Source organism: Aedes aegypti, chromosome 2 (assembly GCF_002204515.2).
Source record: "Aedes aegypti strain LVP_AGWG chromosome 2, AaegL5.0 Primary Assembly, whole genome shotgun sequence".
Taxonomy (NCBI): Eukaryota; Metazoa; Arthropoda; class Insecta; order Diptera; family Culicidae; genus Aedes; species Aedes aegypti.
Genome location: NC_035108.1, coordinates 18076960 through 18101603, shown reverse-complemented (window position 1 = coordinate 18101603; position 24644 = coordinate 18076960). Strand labels below are relative to the sequence as shown.

General features: G+C 37.5%; 1 protein-coding gene across 2 annotated transcripts; it reads left to right on the top strand.

Moving 5' to 3' along the window:
• The first annotated feature begins 2416 nt into the window (after window positions 1-2416).
• LOC5571763 (GTP-binding nuclear protein Ran) lies at window positions 2417-20028 on the top strand. Of its 2 annotated transcripts, none has more exons than XM_001659845.2 (3): window positions 2417-2535; window positions 17407-17948; window positions 18671-20028. In XM_001659845.2, the coding sequence occupies exons 2-3, from the start codon at window positions 17520-17522 to the stop codon at window positions 18884-18886; spliced, it is 645 nt and encodes a 214-aa protein (XP_001659895.1). In that variant the 5' UTR covers window positions 2417-2535; window positions 17407-17519; the 3' UTR covers window positions 18887-20028. The 2 variants fall into 2 exon arrangements, with proteins under 2 accessions (XP_001659895.1, XP_021695756.1); XM_021840064.1 differs by having other exon boundaries at window positions 2443-2535; window positions 17411-17948.
• Window positions 20029-24644: the final 4616 nt, after the last annotated feature.

Here is a 24644-nt window from a genome sequence, read left to right as displayed (position 1 = left end):
AGAGCTACCGGAACCAGTGAGTTTTTGAAGTATGGAGCGAAGGGCGAAACTATCCATGTAAAGCTGTGTCGAATCCGTCGTTCATTTTTCGGGATATTCGCAGTCGAACCTTTTTCCAGCACTGAGAGTGGAACAGACACAAAATGTGTTTTCTACGTTCTTGGGCTGACGACTAATGTGATTTCGGTAAGCCGTATGGTTGATGCAGGATATGATGTTTGTTTCGGATCAACATCATGTACGATTTTGAAAGAAACTGAAGAAGTTATGGTTGCCAAACGTCGAAGTGGAGGATTTTGGATTCAGGAGATTTAGGCTATGGACACAGACAAACAGACGTAACACTTAGATTAGGGTGGTGGATTGGCCACCTACCATATATTTGAATCGACCGTTAAAAAGGTGGTCGATGGACATCGATGAGAGTGTGACGTCTGCTTGTCTGTGCTATGGAGTTAAAGGAAGGTGGAGTGTTGGGAGAAAGGTAGTGTCCGACCCCTTGTAGTCGAGCGAATTAAATAGAAGTGTGCTACCCCTTGGCTGACAAAATTGTCGCGCAGACTGTTTGTTGTTGTTGTGTATTCAGGTTGAAGAAAAAGCGTCTCGTGTAATCAGTAATCAATGCGTTAGATATATTATCCTAGTTTTATCAGAGTTAATGGTGTCTTCTTTCCAATCAGGCGAAAATCCCGTAGTAGGTTCTGTTTGACTGTCGGGTGTTGTTTCGAGTTTTAACACGGAGTTGTTCCTTGCAATAAACTTGAGAACTCTGCAGTTTCTTTCCACTATTTGTTTGCTTTTCTTGAGCAAATTCGAAATAATTCAAAAAAATAAATCCTACAACCGGTGCATGCGCGTTTGTCTACTAATCTATTTAATTTTGACAAGTCTATTTTTGGCACAAATTTGGACCAAAAAATGGACAACCGGTGAAGTTGCCCTTAGGGCCCATTCACATATTTCATAACGCTGAAGGGGGTGGGTGGGTGTCTTCAAGATGTTACAGGTCATACAAAATTCGGAAAATATTCTTATAAAATGCGTTATGAGGGGGTGGGTGGATGTTGAAAATGGCCATTTTTGGCGTTATGAAATATGTGAATAAACCCTTAGTGATAAACCCGGCGGCTGTAGTAACACGAATTTGCCCAATAGGGTCCTAAAGCCCTGTCTCAATTTTAGTACCAAACGCTCAAGTTTAGGGCAGAAACACATGTTTACTCAATTTTTAATTGATTTTCATTGGTTTAAGTACAAAAAACATTTTTTTATGATTTTGTCACACCTTTTGGTTTAAACTCAAATGTTGGGTATATTTTGTTTTCCGTGTCCCTTCCGAAATGTCAGATAGGAACAACCCCAGTGTTCAAACTATATGCCCTGTGGCATTTTTGTCGAAAAAGTGAATGTCAAACAAGACCACAAGTGTCAAGGTTCATATTCGAAACCATTTTTAAAATTGAAGTTTAAAAATGTTATAGCCGTTATTTGAGCTGGAAAACTTGCTAAAGTAGTTGCAATAACATGCTCTTTCGTATTATTAAATAAAAACAAGAATTCATTAAACATTTTAGGACCCAATTTGGCGGCTGGACAACACGAATTTGCCCGAATTCTACGCAGCGAATGGTTCAGGGAAGGAACAACCGCGTTTGATGAAACACCGCAATGTGATCCCCAATAATAATGAAGTAAAAAGGGATCAAAACCACGGTTGTTCCTTTTCTCTTGGGAACGCCGCGTGTTCTTTTGAGTAAATGCGCTAACATTTCTCGATTTTTGGTTATATGACCTAGAGTGCCTGTAAACAAGAGTGACGTCATGTTCCAGTTTTGACAGGTCTCCTGCTCGATTGGAACGCGGATTTGTATGGAAATGACAGTTCGCCGCTGTTCCAATTTTGACATTGACGCCACTCTTATCTAGATCCACTCTGATATGACCATATTTGGAGCATCAACCTTAGCGCGCACTTCAAAACCCCCTCGGCGGCCGTGTCAAGATCATGTCATCAAATGACGTCTGTCAGCCGGCTTTTCCAGGGCAGCCAACCGCATCAGCAGCTTCCGATTTTTCGCTGCTGTCGACTCTCCCGCCATCGAAAAAAGCCGCACTCGTCCGTACGCGCACACACACGCACGTGCATTTCCAGTGATGGTATCAATTTATCAAAAGGACGTAAATTCACTTTGAAAAAAATGTGAAGGGAAATAGAGGAGAGCACTAACAAAATTCAAAATCAGTATCAGAAAGATGAAAAATCAGATTTCTGCAAATTATGGTCGAATTTGAGTGTAATGAGTGCGATCCTCATCGTAAAGCGATGTATCAAGCCTATGTTTTCCAAAACAGTTGCGTCCTTTTCAAATATCGGCAGCCGCTCCCGTACACGGCTCTCTCTCAAATATTGGGTATGTGTGCGTGCACGCGTGAGAGCTTAGCCAAGCAGCTTGTCGCTCTCTCTCGTGTCGCGGTTTTCCGCCTTTCAGTCCGCATTCAACCGTCTGCTCGTGTGTGCAAAAGAAATTTTACGCTGTAAGTTTGCGCCCTCTCGGGTAGAGTGAAAATTGTGGCTTTTTCCTGCGAAAAGTAACGGCGATTTGGAGTGGATTTTCCTGTTGGTTGGTCGAATTGGGTGTGATGATGTTGAATTCGGTGAAATTTCTGCGATGCGGATGTTGGTTGTGGCGTGAAAAGGAATTTTCGTGAATGTGTGTTGCGGTGTGGTGGATTTTTTTTCGATCCTCCTGCTCATGGACGATGTGAATCAGCCTCGATTTTGCTATAAGTGAGAAGGAGAGAGAACTAGAGAGGGCAACAAAGTGGGGTTACCTAAAATTTTGAACAACCGGTGAAAACGGAGTGGCGCTAACGGATTTAAAAGCGCGCCTTTCCGAAAGCTTGCAGTTTATTCTGCGGACGGAAATTAAGTGCCGGGGGACAAAGATTTGAGGGACTTTGTTGTGTACCGGAATGACGCTTCGGGATCGGATAAAGAGGTTCGCTTTGCGCTTGTATTGATTTTCCGATACCTGTCATCAGACAGGTCAAGGTTCAAAGATTCTATTGCAGGAATGTTCCTGCGGGAAAGGTCATCGCAGTGCAGGGCGAAAAGTAGAAGCATCAGTTTCAAAACGGATGCAGCAGCTGCGAAGCGAAGTTTTACACGAGAAGAGGGATGAAAAACTACCACGGGGTGACGTCAAAAAACTGGTGTTGGAAGAGCGCGAGCGAACGGTTTGAAGGAAATTTCTCGACTCCCCGCAATGGCAGGGCTGGTAGCGAGTTACTTTTTAGAGACTTGGTCACTTATTTTGAAAATAATTGATCACTAAAAAGTCTCTCAAAAGGCTTTTCCGGTAATAAGTCGCTATTTTTGAGAAATATCACCTTAATAGGCATCCTAATGATTTTACCTATTTGAGTGATACAGACAATTCCCCCGTACTCGATATTTCGTATCTCGATGTCGAATTAGAGAATCAAAGTAAAAGTTGGTTATCATGGCTACCTCGATGGTCCCTTGGATCGCATTTGCACTCGTTTTGTGTTCTATAACCCGATGGTTCCTTCAATAGCGAGTTATGGAGAGTTGACTGTTTCCTAAACTTATCAAACATACATCCTTGACGACTTCATTAGTGATTGTTACCAATATGTCTCTGGAATCAACTTCCTCTGAGGACCAGACAGCTACCAACGATAGGCGCATTCAAATCTGCGCTTTCAGTGCACATTATCAATTAAACTAGCCCTATGTTACATGACACTCAAGTCTTTTAACTTTTGATACCTAGGTAATTGTTGTTTCCTTGACCTGAAAAATGGTATAACCGACAGGCTTACGTTAAGTTTAAATGAAACAGGGTGTCTACTACCTGGAAAAACCTGGAATTATCAGGGAATTTTATTCAACCTGGAAAATACCTGGAATTCTCAGGGAATTTCGACCACAATCAGGGAAATTATGATGAGGCAGTAATTCATGATAGAATATTGTCACGCCAAAGTATTTTTGCGTCTTAACTAAAGCTATCAGCTATCATAACAGAGCTATCATTAATTGCCAGAAAACTCTCTTCATTCGAAAAAAAAATCGGCTGCGCTATATGAGCTATTCAGTGAGGATCCATTCGAGTATGAAATTTCATCAGCTTATCAAAACATGATCTAAAACTATTCGGTAAAGGATTAACATATCTAGGGCTGGTAGCAGGTTTCTTTTTAGATACCATTTCTATGCAAGTCTCTAAAAAGTCTCAATTTTTGATAAAAAGTGTCTGAAGTCTCTAAAGTCTCTTTTTTTTTCCATAACTTGCTTGCAGATAACTGAGATGCAATTTCTTCTCGTATTTCTCGAGAACAGCTTCAAGAAATTTCCTTGTGGTTTCTTCAGAGATTTTATCAGGAATTCTTCAAGAAATTCCTTTAGCATATTTTTCATAGGATGCTTACACGAGTTCCTCCATAATTTGCTTCAGGAAATCCTTGAACATTTCAACGTTACTACCTCTAGTAATTTTCTCAGGGAGTACTTTGAACAAAGACTTTCCTGGGACTTCCTCCAGATATTTTTCACTAACTATTCAACCGAGTTCTACAGTCGTTTATTTAAGAGATGTCTAAAGTTTCCCACAGAATTTCTCCCAAGAAAACCCGACAAGAATTTCAACGCCATTTCATCTACGGTTATTCTTTAGATTTTGTTTTCTAGGAATTTCTCCAGCATTTCATCCAACAATTACTGGAGTTCATCCAAACATTTTTCATTTTACATAAGTAACTGTAACAAAAGATACCCGTAAATTTGCTTCAGGAATGCTTCTCGAATTTTCTCAACAATTTTATAGCTTTCTGGGAAATTTCATTCGAATTTCTTTGGATAAAATTCCTCGAAGAATGCTTGAGAAAACAGTTTTGAAATCTGAAATAATATGTGAAGGAATTTCTGATGAAAGCCTTGAGATATTTTTTTGTGATATTTAATGTAAAAATCCTGGTTCTATTTTGAGATATCCAAAACAATTTTTTTGGAGGAATTCCTTAGGAAAATTTTTGGAGAGTGAAAATGTCAAATATAGATATCAATCCATCCCTCTCATAATGTCGTCGCAATACATCAATGAATGTCTGTCCTTTACTGGTATATACCAGATGTGCTTGTATATCGTCGTAATGCCACAAAAATATTTAAAAAAATAGTTTTAAAAATATTTTTAGAGAAATGTCTGGTCTGATCAAACTATTTTGTCCTGGTTCCTGTTAGGTTTCGTTTTCTGATTACTGTTTTGTCTCTTTTCGGTCTCTTTTTGATTACTTTTTAATCTCGTTTTTTTTTTTGGGAAGAGATTTCTTAATTTCATATTTTCAACAAACTTATTTACCATGCACAATTTTGTAAATTATTGTAAAATATTTAATTCCAGAAAAAACAATTTTCAAAAAGTAAACTGGAATTTAAACAACTTTAAATTCAAAATTTCGAACAATCATGATTAATTTAGATTTTTTTCGAATGAAATGCAAAAAATTGTAATTTATTTATATTGCTACAGTTCTCGCATAGCTTATGATCTCGCCCTAAAAGCCATTGGTAACCATGTGTGTAGCTCGTTGTTTCTAAGCATTTGAATGGAGTTTCACGTTATTTAACGACGATATGGTGAAAAAAGGATCATTCCATACTTGCCAGTAGTGTTGGTTTGGATGCCTAATAATTCTTTTGCTCAGAAACAACGAGCTACAAACGTGGTTACCAATGCGGCTTCTAGGGCGTTATCCCAGATTATGCGAGAGTTGAATGTTATATGGTCGAACGTGATTACCCAGGGGCTTGATAATCATTGTTTGTATTATAAAAAAAATCCGAAATCCAAAAGTTATACGAATTATTTTTGTTAATTCAAATATGCAGCAGATGATTAACACGATTCATTTAATTTGGGATATTTGAAAGAATTTGCCTTTTTTGCTGTGTGGTAACTTGCTAATACATCGGTAAATTTAGTATTTATTGTAAAATATTGCCACATATCCAAATAAAGTTTAATTTTGCGCCCTCGAAGCTGTCTTAGTTATCCAAACGACCGATGGAAATAAATGATACATAATTTGTACTAAAACACTTTCAAGAAGACACATACTGATGTACTTGAAAGTTCTGTTCAGTTCACAGAGCTCTTACAAACGCAATAAAAGGCATCATCATTGGCCAATACAATTCATTTGAATAAAACTTAGCTTTGGTTATTATCATCTTCACAGGGTGGCCACCGAACCGGGAAAAACGGGAAAAGCGGGAAAAAGATGGGAATTTGGATCCACCGGGAAAAAGACGGGAAAAACCGGGAATTTGAGGCGATCACCGGGAAAATCGCTTTGAACGAACATCTTCAAGCAGTAATCTACAAACCAACCTCCAAAATAAGATATAGAAAGTAGTTATGTTTTATGATTTTTCCATGAGGCATCTGCAATTTTGAACCAGTTGCTTTCAAACATTCATAATTCAATTTCTTCTATGCTACACCATATTTCTTAAAAATGTTTCACTCTTTTCTCTCTTAGCAATGCTTCGAAACCTTTTTTTTTAATTTTCGTCCTCGCACTGTCAGGGCGATTTTTTGAATTTTTCTCTATATATTTGTGTACTCACATTTTGAATCGAAGTTGAATTACTTATTGCAGATGCCCTGGCCACGATCACAGGGTTTGACGGTGCCAAAGTAGAAGGTGCACCATAATAATACCCGTCTGTGAAACATATCACCTTCCCAATACTTTGACACACCTCTAACGGTTCATGATTTATCATGAAACGGCTGCATTCAGGCGGAGGATCTGTTCATACGTTTCGGCATATTATCAGGTCCTCTTCGAACGGAGGGACCGCCAGGGCTCATTAGTTACTTATAAACCAGTGCTGGTTGTTGATGTTTCAATTCGTTTACACGAGCTGTAGCATCCTTTGTACAGTATGGCCCATAAAAAAAATGCGAAAATAGTCATATCATGTTTTATGATAGTTTTTACATAGAAAACGTGAATGAAACAAAAATATTATTCATTACTTGTATTGTTTAATCTATTTAGACTCAGTTTTTCGCTTTGGATATTATTTTTATCTGTTACTTTCACCTTACCAGAGAGGAATTTGAAGCATACCTTCAAATTTTATCATGCGGACGTCGAGTTCAATATCTGTGCGATGAAAGCTCCAAAAACATCAACAATGGCGTGGGATTCTTCACAGGTCTTGTCTGCAGCATACGCCCATATCAGTGAGTGATGATATGAAATGGGGAATGAGGACCTTTTAATAAAACTATTTCGTTCTTCACTTTAACCACTCTAGTAGCATTTCAGGCCTTATCATAGTTTGATAGTAGTCTAAAGTACTAGATTGCAAAACTACGGTAGGGGCTGATTGCTGCTAGGGTACACAGTGACCATTTGAGCAACATTGCTTAGGAACGTCTGTGTGATGAACGCAATACAGGCTTATAAAAGCAAATGCTGGGAAGGAGCTTAGGGCAGATTAAGAGTGCCAGTACTACCCCTATCGCTACCGACAAAAAAAAAAAAAGTTGAATTACTTATTGCAGATTGGTTTAGCATTCTTCTGTAATTGCTCAATATCTTATCTCAATACTCAATATCTTAGCTCAATACAACTTATCTGGAAAACAATCCTATTTATAAAAACGCTTTTAATATGTCACTAGTGATCTAATCGACAAAGTTTTGAATAAGGGCTCATTTACGATTTTAATAACGATCAAACTCTTACAGCTCGTATAAAATGTGTAGAATATTCATACAAAAAGCATTACGAGAGAGTGTGTGGATGTCAAAAATGACCATTTTCGGTGTTATTAAAATTGTGAGCGAGCCCTAGATAAGTGCTTCTACATGTGTGGCCTTGTTTTATCCATACCTTAAACTTATTTGCTTTAGAGAACTCTTTATTTTTATGAAGAAAATTTAGAGGATTAAGAATTGAAATAATTTCAATTACCGTAAAGAACCACTTGGGCATCTTGATGATTTACTTAGACACCTGTGGCTTTTATCGGCCAAATATCTGAAATTCAGCATTAAGATGCACTCAAGATGATGATAAGCCAAAGCCAAGCCTAGAAATTTCAAGAGCACGAGTCTTGAGAACCAAACAGAGCTCTGAGCTGAAATTGTGATCGTTTTATTATTACCAGAATGCAAACAATCCATCAAATCTTCACCGCGAACGGTTGTCAGATTCTATAGATCTTAAAACTTAAACTTGTCAATTCAAAGTTTGGATTAAAGGACATATTGTTGGTAAATATGATTCAAATTGAATCCTTGTCGTTTTTAGAGTAGGATCTGTTTTATTAGCACAATTAACCATCTCTTTCCTAGATAGATAGCTCCAGAGCTCCATTGATTTTCGATGTACGCGAGACAAATCGATTCAGATGAATACTATAGCCATAGTTTTCGGAATAAGATTCCATATAGATTACGACAATCTAATAGTCAACTTATTGTTCCAATAGTGAAACTATTGATAAACAATCTAATTACTATGAAAAAAAAACAACTGAAAATTTTTAAACCAATTAAAAAAAATGTTGCAGTGCTTTTCATAGAAACGATTTTTGATACAGAAAAACTCAATTAAAGTTGTTCGAAAGAATAGATGAAAAACCGGGAAAATTATGTAAAATATACCGGGAAAACCGGGAAAAAAGCGGGAATTTCAGAATCGAAATTCGGTGGCCACCCTGTCTTCATATTGTAATATTGGATATTGGAATAGTATCAGCTTGCTTTACATAATGGTTAGAAGTGTATAAATACCTATCAAATCGAAAACACTTTAAAATTTGTCATTATATTGTTTTAGACATATAAAATTAGAGTATTTCTTGAACCTGGAATTATTTTTATAAAACCTGGAAATACCTGGAAATATCAGGGAATTTTATTTCGGTGAACGAGTAGACACCCTGTGAAATAAATACTAATACTAAATACTAATAAGTTTATATGACGTTGACAATAAAATTGCAATATCCCGAACTTTCAACTTGTTAAGACATTTTTTTCAAGAAAACTATTCAAGTTTTTTCACAGGATCATCAATTATACTATGATTCAAGCTCTCTACATTAAAAGGTTGTGAAAACATCAATATTTACTTCCTTTGAAATCGCCACTTTAATGTGAGTAATGTTCGAAGTTTGAGACAAAACGTTATATTTAAATTTTGACCATAGATTCACAAAAGAGCAAAGTTGAATAGCCAATCCATTCTTTTGTAAAAATTTCTTATAAGTTATGCGTTAGACATGATTGAATTCTGATCCATGGAGAAATTCCTGATCTGGTGAATTATCGGAGAGATGTTTTAATAAAAACGATAGCTCTTCAAAAACATTTGATCGTTGTCCTTTGAAGCTTATTAAAAAATGTCATGAATGTATACTAAACAAAATAATGCTCGAGAAAGCCTGAAGAATCTGGACATTTATTCATTCACCTAATAGCTCGCCAAAATTCAATAAGTACCTCACAGGAAATTCATTGTAAAGATACAGAAATCCATACATACAAAATCTCATGAAAGATTTTGTAAAGATCGTGTCGTAGATCAAGGAGTAAACCGTCACTATAGTGATCCAAGCAAGGGACCAAAAACAAAAACCAGTGTCTCTTGAAATTCAGCAAAACTCTTTCCAGCTTCTGAGAATTTGAATGAAACTCAACCGAGGGTCTTTTATACAATCCACTAAACATAAACATCGTATTAGCAATCCACTAATAACCTTTTCAGTCATTTTCCAGATAACTTTCAAGTATCTAGTTAATTGTCGCTCACACTCACGTTGAAATTCCTTCAAAGATCTTATCAAGAAATTGGCTCCTGAAATGTAGGACAAAGCATCTCACAAACAGAGCGGTACAAACTTTAAGATTCGCTTCTGAAATTTTCAGAACCTGTTTTCAAGTTATTGGACACCATTCTCTCCGAAATTACTTTTTGGAAGTTTTGTAAAACAGCAGATTTATCGTAAACTTATACTATTATTAGTGAAAAGCAGTTTTAACCAAATTTGATCTCATTTTATTAAATATATTAACTTTTTATTTTGATCACAGCTTGATAACAACTCAATCAATTACGAATCTTTTTACATGCTCTTAGAATTAATTTGTTTGTTGCCAAACAGTGTGAGTAATGCAAATTTATTATTATCTATTAAAAACATGAAATTTTAACGGATTTTTTGACAATTGAACGTTAAAATCAAGAATGAAACTACACTAAATGATTCACATGCTCGATCCACATTCTTTTCAGCATGAATCTTTACTGTCGATTGGCATGGTGAAATAACGTGTAAAATCTGTTATTCTGTTAAATATTGACCGATCTAATGTCGCAAAGTATTTTACACATTATTTCAACGTGTATCACAATTGCGATATCTATCATTAGTAGAACTAATTTACCTACCATGACCAGGACTCACTTTTTAGTAATACATGTGACATGTTTTAAGACATATTTTTTTATTTTTTGGAAAACCATGCACCCGGAACTGGTGCCTGGAATCAGGTAAAATCTATTTCGCTAATAGTTTTATCAGATAAGATACATGTAAACTTCAAAACCTTACAAAATAAAAGTTGTCAATCAACGTGTTTCACATATGAATGAGCCATTTTACGAAGTTGTTACTCCGTTATTGCAAGAACAGCTCTACTTACACAGGGAACCAACAGATGCTACTCAGGATCAGTAGCATCTTCAATGTGTAAGTACTGGTGCTCTCATTATTATAACAAGCAAACTTAAGAATGTTCTGTCAAATTGCTGTTGTAGGTTTAGCACTATTGTTCTAATATTAAAATTGACTTGGAGTGTTCTTATTTTGCTTTTGTAGTGTTTAATGAAACATTTCAAAACGTTACTGACAGACAGACAACTCTGGGATTTAATATATATATATGAAATGTTGGCGAAAACCAGGCTATCCAAGAAATCTTAATCCTGCTTTTTGAAAGAATCGCATGTTGATGATTGAATGATGGATTATTGAGCATTAAACTGGGACTAATTAAACTTACAGAAATGCTGCCACAAATGTAGCCTGAGTTTCTATATGTTTCTGAATTTCGGATTCTGCCTGGATTTTTTTTTTAAGAAATGCGCTACAATGTTGTTTTTCACCGAAAATTTTCTTCGCATTTTATTCCACATAGTTGTTTGAAAAAATTATTTGTTTTGTACCTCTACTTCAAAATTTTCAATAAGCTTTGGGCAGTAAATTCTTCATAAACAGGGATTTCTCTAAAAAATCTAACAAAGTTCATGTATTTGAAAAACTACGAGATTTATTCCGACTGAAAACAGAAATATAACAACAGTCACCTTGTATCAAGTTAATAATCGTCTCGTAAAAAATGCGAAGTGCTCCAATGCGCCATCTTTTTGACCATTTATGACGATCAAGTTTTATCCCGGACAGATAACTGTGAAGAAACATTTCAAATTATTGCAATTCGCTACATTCTAAATTCACCCAATATTTTAAGTTCTCATTTCGAGGCTCGTTTTAATAAAAAAAATTCTATAGATTTCAGTCCTGTCCTAAGGTGCACTTGGTGCACTGCACAGTCAAAGATTTTCAAAAAAATAAATATAAAATATATCATAACTCTCAATACATGTACCATTCATAATGTGCTGTTGCTTGAAAATGTTCCTTGCCTAATTGGTGCATCGCCCTCAGTGAACAAACCCAGTCTCCACCGTTTGATTCTCCCTTCCATGAGCTCGATCAACCAGTAAGCGAAAACAATAAAGCAAACAAGACAAACTGCCATGCGTATCTCCATCGTATTGCAGAGAATATCCACTCCTCCCGTGTTCTCTCTCTTGTGCACGAGAATAGCGTGTATCAACACAGCTGAAATGTGCATTTGTATTGGCATTTCTAGACCAACAGTAGCGTTGTATAGGTAAAATCTGATGCACTCCACTTTGTGCAGCCAGGAGGGAAATTGCCCATGGCGCGGTTTACGGGAATCGAGAAAGCAGGGCGTCACGACGTCTGCTGTCGAAAGAGGAAGCGACAATGCCGTACATATTTTGCATGGTGTTTCTGAAAAAGGGTTCAAGACCTCTTGGTCCCTTTTCAAATGTTTGTCCAGATTAGCAAAATGTATTATGTTTTTCTCATTATGTGGTTATGAAATGATTTACAAACCATGTATAAATATAGCTTTTCTTGCTCGACGGACCGACAGCTGATAAATTGCGTTGGGTTTCAGCGTTCAACAGTCAATCATCATTTCACTTAACCTTCGGGCTGTCGCGCTGTTGTACTTTGTACAACAGTTGTGATTTATATGTGTGGTGAGTTTCTCGGAGAGTTCCGTCTGCTCTTTTTGACAGCTCGAAAAAATTCCATCGTCCGTTCAACATCGCCTACTTGGTTGATTCCAATCTACCACATCTCCCTTTGTTGAAAATCAAAATGGCTCCAACAGTGATCAATTCCATTTTTTCCCAAATTCACCTTATATGTTGTTCTACAATATCAGTTTTGCTAATATTATTTAGTTTCTCAGAGCCTGTAAGAATACTCAAATCTATTAACTATAGCTGTTTAGAATAACAATAATAATAAAAATGATGGCTGTTTAGAATAATTCCCGAAAGAGAACCACGAAGTTCCAACTGTATTTACTTTTCAAATCTCGATTTCTTCCGGTACTTCGATTTTTGAAGTTCTGTGAATCTTTAACATGTGTAGCTGGCTGTTAGTTATGGGGCCCAGATAGCCGTAGCGGTAAACGCGCAGCTATTCAGCATGACCATGCTGAGGGTCGTGGGTTCGAATCCCACTGGTCGAGGATCTTTTCGCAAAGGAAATTTTCTCGATTCCCAGGGCATACAAGTATCTTCGTACCTGCCACACGATATACACATGCAAAAATGGTCAATCGGCAAAGAAAGCTCTCAGTTAATAACTGTGGAAGTGGTCATAAGAACACTAATCTGAGAAGCAGGCTATGTCCCAGTTGGGACGTAACGCCAGAAAGAAGAAGAAGCTGGCTGTTAGTTATACAATGTTGTCCCATTACATATCATTTCATCCTTTGTTGTTATTTGAAAATTTTATCCTTGAAGATCCTAAAAGATCGTGGAAATCAATAATTTAATGAACAGTTAATGTGCCTTATCTGGACCAATGCGTGATTAGCGATTTGCTTTCAGGTCTTAGTCTCTTGGTCTTACTTAAAGACCATGTTTCCTTTTGCCTTCTTCGAGTCAACACATTGCCAGCGTGTTGCTCGTTAAGGTCTTTGACTCTTACTTGCCTTCTCCGGACCAACGCATTTTCACGTTGTCCGTTAAGGTCTTTGACTCATTTATGCCTTCTTCGAGCCAACGGTGACACGTTGCTCGTCAGGACTTTCGATAATTTGTGCCTTCTCCGGACCAACGCAACTCCGCGTTGTCCATTAAGGTCTTTGACTCATTTTTGCCTTCTTCGAGTCAGCGCGTTGGCGGTGCGTTGCTCGTCAGGACTTTGATAATACGTTGTCCATTAGTTACTTTTACTTGCTTTGGGATTCTCTTTGGAGAACTCAAAATGGAATGTACTCTCTGCTTTTGTCGTTCTTCTTCACTTCATGTGACCCAGCAAAACGTTTTTTAAACATGGAATTTGAATATTACACACGTATCCAAACTGCTTACATCATATGATGCAACTTCAGCTATACTAAATTTCAGAAATGGCATTCCCTATTTCCCAGAAAAGCTCAAAGATTTTCTTCAGCGACTCGTCTCGGTAATTTGACATCAGGTTACATTGATAGACCCAATCCTGGTACAACTTGGAAGTCTAGAACAGGTGAAGGAAGAGAGTTAACTAGACCGTCTAGAAGGACAATGTATATACTCCAAGTATACTTATCTGCATATATAAAAACGACCAGTGATATGTCACCTTCGCACGTAGGTGTAATTCCAAATGTGCACAGTCATCCAACGGCAACACCAAATGTATGCGACAATCCCGGAGTGACTATTGCTCACGGAGTTTGCATCCGCGAATCGATCGTTTTCGAAAACTCTGCCATCACACATTTCGTTTTATATAGTATTGAGGGCATTCCTAATGATCTGGACCCGAACAAACTCTTCGCCATGATGGAGAATCCACTAACAACAACGGGCGTTTGAATCCGTCGATCATGATCCCGAGCTATTCAGTGAGCGTCCCCTCGGAAACGGTGCTGCTCATTGTGGTTGCACTACCTTTCACCTTTTCAATTTTTGGATGCTGTTGTTGATGCCTTTGTAGCCAAATTAAATCTATTTTGACTCGCATCCCATTTTCGTCGCCAATATGTGGTGAGTTTCTCGGAGAGTTCCGTCTGCTCTTCTTGACAGCTCGAAAAAATTCCATCGTCCGTTCAACATCGCCTACTTGGTTGATTCCAATCTACCACAATATGATATGATTTTGTAACAGAGATATCTATCGACACCAAACCAAAATGTATTCCTCCAGAATATTCTTAAGAACTATACTCAACAGTTTTTGTTTACAGTATAACCCTTTATAATGCGTTAAAATCAACAAATATACGTAGAAGTCGCATAATAATGAACGCACTATAAACGATTCGAGTAGACCACAATTTGAAATCGGTATATCACAAAATCCAGATAATTTCGAAAAAATGGGGTCTTCAGTAAATTTGTTCTGGAGGTAAAACGCTATCTGATGGTACCTCATTTAACTCGAAATTTGACCACTAGGTGGCACTAGTGGACATGGAATTTTTACTTTTGTTCTGCAGATATTTCAGGCTCTAGACCATTAAGAAGGATGGCATCTTAGGCAAAGTTGTTCAGTAAGTTAAGGACTATCATTGTTCGTGCTAATTGACTCAAAATGTTGCCACCAGGTGGTGCTAGGGAACATGAATCTTTTGTTTTGCGGATATTCAGGATCCTGACCTTTTAAAACGATGGCATTTTCGACAAATTTTATGCATAGCTCAAGGGCCGTAAAGCTTCAGGGCATTATTTAAGCTAATCTCGAACTTCAAGGATTAAACAAAGAAAGCATTTTAGCTACTGAACAACTTTGCCGAAGATGTCATCTTTCTAAGTAGTCAGGCTCCTGGGATATTTGCAAAACCAAGGGTGTTGTACAAAGTACAACGCGCGACTACTCGCGTTACAAAAATTCGCGCGACGACCGAAAGGTTAAAAGCCATGAGGTTAATATCAAAAATGGTGTACAAGGTTATGTTCCAGGGCTGGACATCGTCCAAAAACTAACATATCGTGATACAATTAACAAGCTGTACATAACAAGAATTATCATTTATAACAATATCGTTAGAGATAATAAAAATTCGCATTTTTGCGAAAGCTTCAAAATCCACGAAATTTGGCCTTCATCGCAAAACGAGTCGAGGTTTTATCAAAAATCTTCTAATCGTTTAGTTCCAACTTGTAACAAACATAATAACTTCGAGATACTTGAAGATTTCGTCCAGTATTGGCAATTATATTTGAAGGTGGATCATCTCTTTTACTGAAATACATTTTAAAACTGAATTGCAAAATTCGTATTCATAGTTAAATTCGACGGTTTGTGCAAATCAGTGCACAGGTAATCAAATTCCTCACGGGACGCCTCTGATGGATTTCTCTGCAAATTTATAATACCCGACTGCCTTAGATGTCTCTTCAGTGGTTTGACGATTAAATAAATTTTCAATTGATGATTTGACTTTTCTATTTTATGATTTTCATGAGCTGTCCGGAATATGAGGCAAAATTAAGATAGCGTCCGGAATAAGAATCATGAAAAGCCCAAAAATGTCTATTTATTTAAAATTTTCCATGTTTCGGAATCACAATCTTCATCCAACATTCGAAAATTACATGTATCAAAGGCTCGATTTCGTGGAGGAATCATACAGAATGCTTTATTTTATATGCTTTCTGATGCGTTATACTCCACTGAAACCTTAAGTATCCGTAAACGGTACATTGGTTGATATCCACATATCGTGCACCCCCGCTAATTTGAACGGTCATGTCAGAACCGTGTTTCTAGTTACCTCTTTCACTGTTTTGTTTTGATTATGCGTTCCGTTTCGCAACGTTCCATTTCACTTTACTCCGTTCCAAGAGCTGAATCTTTAATCCGAACGATATGTAAAAAGTATTCAGAATAAATGTGGTCGAACGGTATGCCTGAAATTGTGTACCTAACTAATCGATAACAATTCAGAATTGGTTATGGAAACATACTTTTTTCACGGGGAATGTAGATTTTGGCAATACACTAAGGGTGTTTTTTTTTACGTTGGCCAACTTATCGCGTTATTCGAAAAAAAAAACTGCGTTCTTTAAATAAACGACGTAAAATGTCATGTTTTTCAACGTTTCATAGCCGTACGAATCATAATGTAGAACATTGTTTCGTATGGATTTTTTTCTGGAGCAGGTTTTTTACATCGTATTTTTGACATGTACAGTATTGAACCAAACATTTGCAACTTTTTCGATTTTCCATATATAGCTATATCTTAACTGTTTAAGGACCGATTTGAATGAAATTTTGGCAGAACATCAGACATAACTTGAATTTTAACATATATTTTTGAGTGATTTTTCCAATCACAAGGTCAAAAGCAGTAACGGTTTGATTAAAGTGAATTTTTTGACGATGTTTTAAAAATGACATAACATTTTGAAGGAATAGCTTCATGGTATCTTCAGCAAAGTTGTAGCTGTTAACGAGATGAACAAGTTTGCTGAAGACAATTTGTGTGTAGAGCTATTAGATTTTGAGATAAATTGTTTTGAATTTTTCGTCGAAAATTACACTTTAGATAAACCGTTATAACTTATAAACTCGTGATTGGAAAAATTATACAAAAATATATGTTAAAATTCAAGTTATATCTGATGTTCTGTGAAAATTTCATTCAAATCGGTCCATAAACAACTGAGACCTAGCTTACCAAAGTTGGTCGGAAAATCGAAAAAGTTGCAAATGTTTTGTCCAATACTGTACATTCATAAATTTTATAACGCCGTAAATAGCCAATTTCGACTACCACCAACCCAATCGTAACGCAATTTTTTATGAATATTTTGCGAATTTTCGCTACCAGCCCTGTGGCTTGGTTGGTGTGTTCTCGTTGTATCGTGTGTGTTCAAATGTCGTTTTGAATGATAACGTCAGGTCAGACTAGATTTCGCTCGTTTTGTAGAATTTTTGTGTTGTCGTTATTTTCCGGGGGAAAATGTTGCCTAAATGGGATTCTTTGTTATAAGACTTCCAATAGATCCACATTCCTTTATCGTTCTAGATAGAGAGCACCAGGAGAACCGACTCACTTGAGAGGCGACAGGCTGCAGAAGTTAACTCCTAGCATCTCAATTCGAAGCAGCAACCCCCCACAAACCACCACACACAGACACAATGGCCGAGGGTGATATGCCAACGTTCAAGTGCGTCCTGGTCGGCGATGGCGGTACCGGAAAGACGACCTTCGTCAAGCGCCACATGACCGGTGAGTTCGAGAAGAAATACGTGGCCACGCTCGGAGTCGAGGTCCACCCTCTGGTGTTCCACACGAACCGTGGCGCGATCCGGTTCAACGTCTGGGACACGGCCGGGCAGGAAAAGTTCGGCGGACTGCGAGACGGTTACTACATTCAGGGTCAGTGTGCCATCATCATGTTCGATGTGACGTCCCGTGTCACCTACAAGAACGTCCCCAACTGGCACAGAGATTTGGTGCGGGTGTGCGAAAATATTCCGATCGTGCTCTGCGGCAACAAAGTCGATATCAAGGACCGAAAGGTGAAAGCTAAGGCCATCGTTTTCCACCGGAAGAAGAACCTCCAGGTAAGTTAGCTTAGCATTTCATAATGATTTGAATAGACCGATGCGTACCCTTGACTTGGTTATGACCTTCAATTCATAATCGAGGGGCTAATGTGCGCTAGATTATATCAGAAATGATAATGACGATCTTGCAGTTTCCTAGATTTTACCCCTATTTGTCGGGTTCAATTGTGGCAAAGTGAGGTCGCACAGTTCTATCAAAACACAGCAGAGTTTTGAAGAAAAAAAACGAGAATGATAAAATTTCTGTAATCGGCAAAAGTTTACTGGAATATGGAGCTAACTGTTCACTAGACCGGCAACACATATGGGAAATCAGGAAATTCAAACCTTCAAATTGATGTTTATAGCGTTGATACTAAATGCCTGATTTTAACGGGATTTTACGCTTGGCATAAGGCTGGGTTACTCTGCTATTTCAGTACATAAGCTGTCTAGTATATGGTGTTTGCACTAACTTTCAGTAAAATGAGCTTTTGAAATTAATTATGCGTACCCTTGACTTGGTTATGACCTTCAATTCATAATCGAGGGGCTAATGTACGCTAAATTATATCGTACCGATATTGACGATCTTGCAGTTTCCTTGACTTTATCCCCAATCAGGATTCAGTTGTGGCAGAGTGAGATTGCACATTCGCTTACGTTCCTCAAACTACCATCTAGCAATACACCAACCCAAACAATCAATACTAATCACACTTTTTTCCCTCATTTCACAGTACTACGACATCTCGGCCAAGTCCAACTACAACTTCGAGAAGCCGTTCCTGTGGCTGGCCCGCAAGTTGGTCGGTGACCCGAATCTGGAGTTCGTAGCCATGCCCGCCCTCCTTCCGCCAGAGGTCAAGATGGACAAGGACTGGCAGCAACAGATCGAGAAGGATTTGCAGGAAGCGCAAGCCACCGCACTGCCGGACGAAGACGAGGACCTGTAAACCCCCAGACCTCTCCCCCCCCCCCCCCCCAGAAAACAAAAAAAAAACACTCAGCGGTGTGTTTGTGTGCGAATGTTCGCTGCGTCGTGCCCCCTCCCCTCCCCCATTTACAAACGGTTAAACTAGTAGCACTCTTTAACGTTTAAGAAAATTAAAACAGCCGATTAAGTAAGGTAATAAAGATGCGTGGAGTAATATTAATAATTATTTGCGATGATGATGATGAGCAGTTGAGCTGAACAATTTGTGGGAATTCTAATCTTACTACATTAGGAACTGGAGCGATTGATCGTGTGCGTCTTGATATTTCGTGACTTAATGAAATATCAAGACGCACACGATCAATCGCTCCAGTTCCTAATGTAGTAAGATTAGAATTCCCACAAATTGTTCAGCTCAACTGCTCATCATCATCATCGCAAATAATTATTAATATTACTCCACGCATCTTTATTACCTTACTTAATCGGCTGTTTTAATTTTCTTAAACGTTAAAGAGTGCTACTAGTTTAACTAGTTTAAGTTTAAGAAAGGCAGTGTTTCGGAACGCAAAAAGGGTGCGGCTGGCAGCTCCTAGCGAGGGCCATTTCCCCGTCACTGTGAGTTTAGGCTTAAGTAAGTTCACATTCACACCAATCCTAATTCAATTGGGTTACTCATTTTTTTTCTGAGCAGGCCATTATTAGGGTGAAGTAGAAGCTAGATTTTTGTACTAAATTGCAAGTAAGATTGTTATTGCAACATACAAAATAATGAAGCACATGGCAATGTGAAAACAAAACTAATTAATTTAATCAAATATATTCTCATCGATAAATTGTAAAATCATTGAGTGCTCGTTTTTCATTTCGACGGGAAGAAATTGCGATTCCGAGTTTCCTATTTCGTAAAACAAAGCTGTATATTTTCGTTTGAAGTTCAAATCCTTTTTCTTTAGCTGTTAACGTATTTGTTGTTTGGTCCTTTGCCGTGAGCGAAACCAAGGAACGGACCTGATGCAAGCAGAAAAGATATCGAGCGCAGTGAGCTAACTATTAAGCTACCAGCAAGTCCCCTCTCTGATCAAAGCGAAACGATAGTAATCGAGTGTACACACGGTATGAATGAGTTTGAATAAAAATCAATTTCTTTTAAACACATGACGACAGGTAGCCAAATTGCATAGTGAAAGAAAATGTCCCTGTTTTGTGATCAAACTGTTTATTGCCGCATTCGACACCAAAACTACTTTTACTGCCTTACCTTCAGGATCGGACGCATCTCATACGAAATTAAAAAAAGACACTACACGTTAATGCTTCCAGTGGGCTGTTTGCCCTTTGAAGGAAGCACCACACTAGACAACGGACTAGCATGCAACGCCCAGTGGCACAGTCGGAAAACATTCCTCTCGAAAAGTTTTCGGCCTGAGGCGGGAATCGAACCCACACTCCTTAGCACGATGCGGCTAAATGCCTCGGTGACACTAACCGCACGGCTATGAAGCCCACAAAATTAATAATTTATGTGCGTACAAGAGATTACAAGAGCCGATTCTGAAAATCCAAAATAATGGAACCACGTGGTTTATAGATAGCAGTTCCTTTTAAGCTTAGAAGATTTTGGACATCCTCAGCAAACAAATTGAGAGTGCGATTTGAAGAGCCCGAGCAAGAATGAGTTTTTTCGTTGCGTAGCGGATTGTTACGTAAAGTGAAGCTAAAAGAGGATTGTGGCTACTCAGTCAAGGATGAAGGATCAATTGGTGAGCTTGTTTCATGCTTTTATTTCAAATCTGTAAAATTTTTGTGACTCCTATAAATGGTTGTCACTATGAGTGTCGGCATTGTTCGTGACAGCGAAGTGGTTACAACCCTTATCCAAACGTCCTTAAATTCAACCCTGTACAGCGCACGACCAACATCCCTTTTATTTCCCTTTCCTCATTCCTTCCTTCCATCGCGAAACCAACATCTGAATGAGCCACAAGCGTACAGTCATCGAAGGCATAATGCGTGTGTACAACGTCAACAGAACGCAACTTGTGATTGGAGGACCAATCGCGTTAGTTTTTGTTTTGTATCTATTTTTTTTTCTTTGGGGGTCGTCCATAAATGACGTAGCATTTTAGGGGGAGGGGGGGCTTCACGATTTTGTGTCGAGGGGAGGGAGGGGTCCTAGCTATTGGACGTAGCATTTTGAATCAAAAGAGCTGACAAAAATGACACAAATTATTTTTTTATCAAACTTTTTTTTTGTTTGACTAATAAACTTGGCTTATAAAATGAATTCTTCAATACATCCAAATAAAAAAATGAAAAAAATAGATATTCTTGATAAATACAATCAAAAAGATTCTTCAAAGCTTTAAACAATTACACTGCGAAACACGTTTTTGTCTCCAGCATCAAAATACCTCTATTTACTTAATTAAGGGTTGCTGAATCCATTGCCGTTTACAGAAATATCATAGCACGTTTAGTTTTTGTGATATTGGTTGTTGAAAATTCAAAAAATGACTATTTCAGCCAACTTGCATGCAAGTTTGCCAACTTGAAATTTGCCACAGAATTCAAACTTTATGTTTATAACAATACTTATAATCAAAGTTTATAATATTTTTGATGCGGAAAAGTTATTTTTTGATGGTTTAGAAAAGTATTATATTTTGCCATACAAGAGAAACTAATAATTTTGTATGGAGACTGCAAGAGAGACTGTTGAAAAATATCGGTTCAATCTAAATTAAATCGTGAAATTTTAACCAAAATATATCTAAAATGAAAGTTTAAGTCCTCTTTTGCATGCTTGGTGGATAAGATCTCAAAAAAGTTTGATAGAATATACTTCAAATTTTAGGTAAACATCAATAAAACCAATGTTTTATACAACTTTGGCGACCTGTAGCTAAAAATTGTGACGTGCTGGGAAATTTCTGAGAACGGCATCAGATTCAGCAACCCCAAATCTACTAGAGACACATAATTTGATCCTTGAGACACGCAAAAATGTCATTTTTGTTGCGCTGTGTTATGTGAATATTATACTGTATTCGTGTCTGAATTAATAAATTTTAAATAAACAAATTTAATTAATTATAAGTCAATGTTTTAACAACTTGGAGTACATTGTTTTCCCATTTGTTCTGGGGCTTCATTTCTTAAAAAAAATATATATAATTTTCCATCGAAATCATTTTCCCAACAACAATCATTTAATATAACGCAATAACTGTTCAATATATTTTAAAGTAGCGGACTTTGGGGCAAGTGTGTCACCCCTGCTTTTTATAAAAACTACAATATATATTTTCTCTTTGAGCTTAACAATATGTTCCTTTATAGTTAACTACATAATGATCAAAAAATGATGAAAATTGCTCTATTTTTCACGTATTTACATCAGCTTTTGCAAAGACAATCGAATTTGAGTGGATTTTTATAAGATTTCGTTGTTTCTAAATAGCATAGTAAAAGGTAAATTATTAACAGATTTTTCTAACGTACTGTACATCGTGAAACTATTCAAATGTGTAAGTTATTGTGGCATTTGAAGGAAAAAAGTATTTAGTTTTACATCCGAAATCCAGTTTGGATGAAATGTATACTTATTGGGGCAAGTGTGCCACCTATTTGGTAAACAAAAATTGTTGAAGTGAAATTTATAAAAATGTGAACATCATCAACAAAATCATTGAGCTTGAGCTTGAGTTTGATTGGCCGCCCGTGGATGCTACTCCAGTATAGCCAGATCAGCTGCACTTACACAAGGAACCAATCGAATGACTGTTTGGGACTAACAGACACCCTCAGTGTATAAGTGCTGGTGATCTTCTATTTTAAGCTATAATGGCGCCTGCCACGTCAGAATGCAGACCAATGTGGGGAAGGGGGAGGAAATGATGTTGCACTTATACTAGCCCACTGTAGACCGTGGAGTCCGACTGCATCTACGCCAGAGCGTTAATGATTAATCATAAATTTAATCATGATTAATGATTAATGATTATGATTAATCAAAAATGTTAATCATTAATCACAAAAAATCAAGAGTTAATCATTAATCACTAATCATAATCATTGCAATATTATGTTTTAATCATTAATCATTAATCATAATCATAAAGATCGCTAATTTTATTCAGTAATCATAATCTTAATCATAAGTCAAACATTTAATCAATCATCAATCAATCATTGAACAAAATTTAACAAATTTTACAACATTGCCTTCTAATATATAAATAAATTTTGCATTTTGTATATCTTGTGACACGAACAATGAGAGTTTATGCCCAAGGAACGTCCAAATCCAACCAAGTACAGTATGGCTAAGCTTTGTATCTGAAGACGTTACCATAATACTAAAAAAGACCCTTTAATATTTCCTCCATGTAAGACGGTGCATTTCTTAGTTGTATATGATCCGAATCCGAAGACGCGGTTGGAAGCTTGTGACTGGTACCATTCTACATGAATGATTGCTATTTACGTAGCGCAAAAAATTGAGTTTTAACCCTGGGGAAAGCCCTCCCCTTTTCGTTATGCTTTTTGTATGAACATTTTCAAAATTTTGTTTGAGTCGCACCGTATGAGCCTACTCCTCCCCCCTTCGAGCATTACGTGATTTGTGGACAGTGCCTTAGGAAGATGCCATTTAATTATTACTTTTATTAATAATCATTGATTAATGGTTGAGCTAATGATTAAATGCCCAAAAGTATGCTGTAAACGCCTTGAAGTATGCAACAAACAAGTTATGCATTACATAATGATGAATTTTTCCCTTGTTTAGCATTAAATCTGATATAAAATCTTATGAACTTTATTACAGCAAACTTTTAATCGCAAACCGTTTTTACTGAAAAACGTTTTTTTTTAAACATTGTTTGAAATAATATTTTTCCAGTTTTTCATAAAGATCTCGTTAGAAAATTCCTAGCAAATGTTCGAACTGATTTCGCCAAATATTTCTCCAAGAATTGGGTTGTTTAGTGATGAAATATTTGCAGTGTTTTGTAGCCTGTTCGAAAGAGCTTGAGCTTGAGCTTGAGGAGCTTGATTGGCCGCCCGTGGATGCACTCCAGTATCGCCAGATCAGCTGCACTTACACAAGGAACCAACCGAATGACTGCTTGGGACTAACAGGCATCCTCAGTGTATAAGTGCTGGTGATCTTCTATTTTTAGGCAACAATGGCACCTGCCACGTCAGAATGCAGACCAATGAGGGGAAGGGGGAGGAATTGATGATGCATTGAACTGACTCCCACGTAGACCGTATATTCCACTGCATCCACGTCAGTTCATGCGGGAGTGTATGGATTGGGGGAAAGGCATGGCAGAGAGGTTTGCTTTTGTGGTTAGCAGACTGCCTATGTATCAGGCGTAAGAAAGGCGTGCGCGTGGAAGTAGGAAGCGTTAGGGAAACGGTTTCTTGTCCGTCTCTGGTTCTAGCGTTTGCTATGAACGAATAGTTTGAGTGGGATATATTTAGAATGGAAGATAGAAGCAAGTGAGACATATACAACTACAAAGTACGAGGAAAGGGACGGGCCTGGGATTGAACCCATGACCTTCTGCATATGAAGCAGAAGCGGTAGCCATCAGACCACCAACCCCGTCAAAAGCACACTTGTTTTGTAGCCTGTTTGAAAGATCACATTTTCTAAGTATATCAATTATATCAAAAAAGATTTAAATCCGTAGACTCAAAGACATTTCAATTTAAACAATGACAGCTCGCTCAAAGTTAATTTTGCCTGGGGTAATTCAAAAGTG

What these genes read in the sequence shown, in the direction of transcription:
- LOC5571763 (XM_001659845.2), top strand. Translation starts at nt 17,520, where the DNA reads ATGGCCGAGGGTGATATGCCAACGTTCAAGTGCGTCCTGGTCGGCGAT. An exon ending in ACCGGAAGAAGAACCTCCAG is followed by an intron (nt 17,949 to 18,670) that starts GTAAGTTAGCTT and finishes CTCATTTCACAG; the next exon opens with TACTACGACATCTCGGCCAA.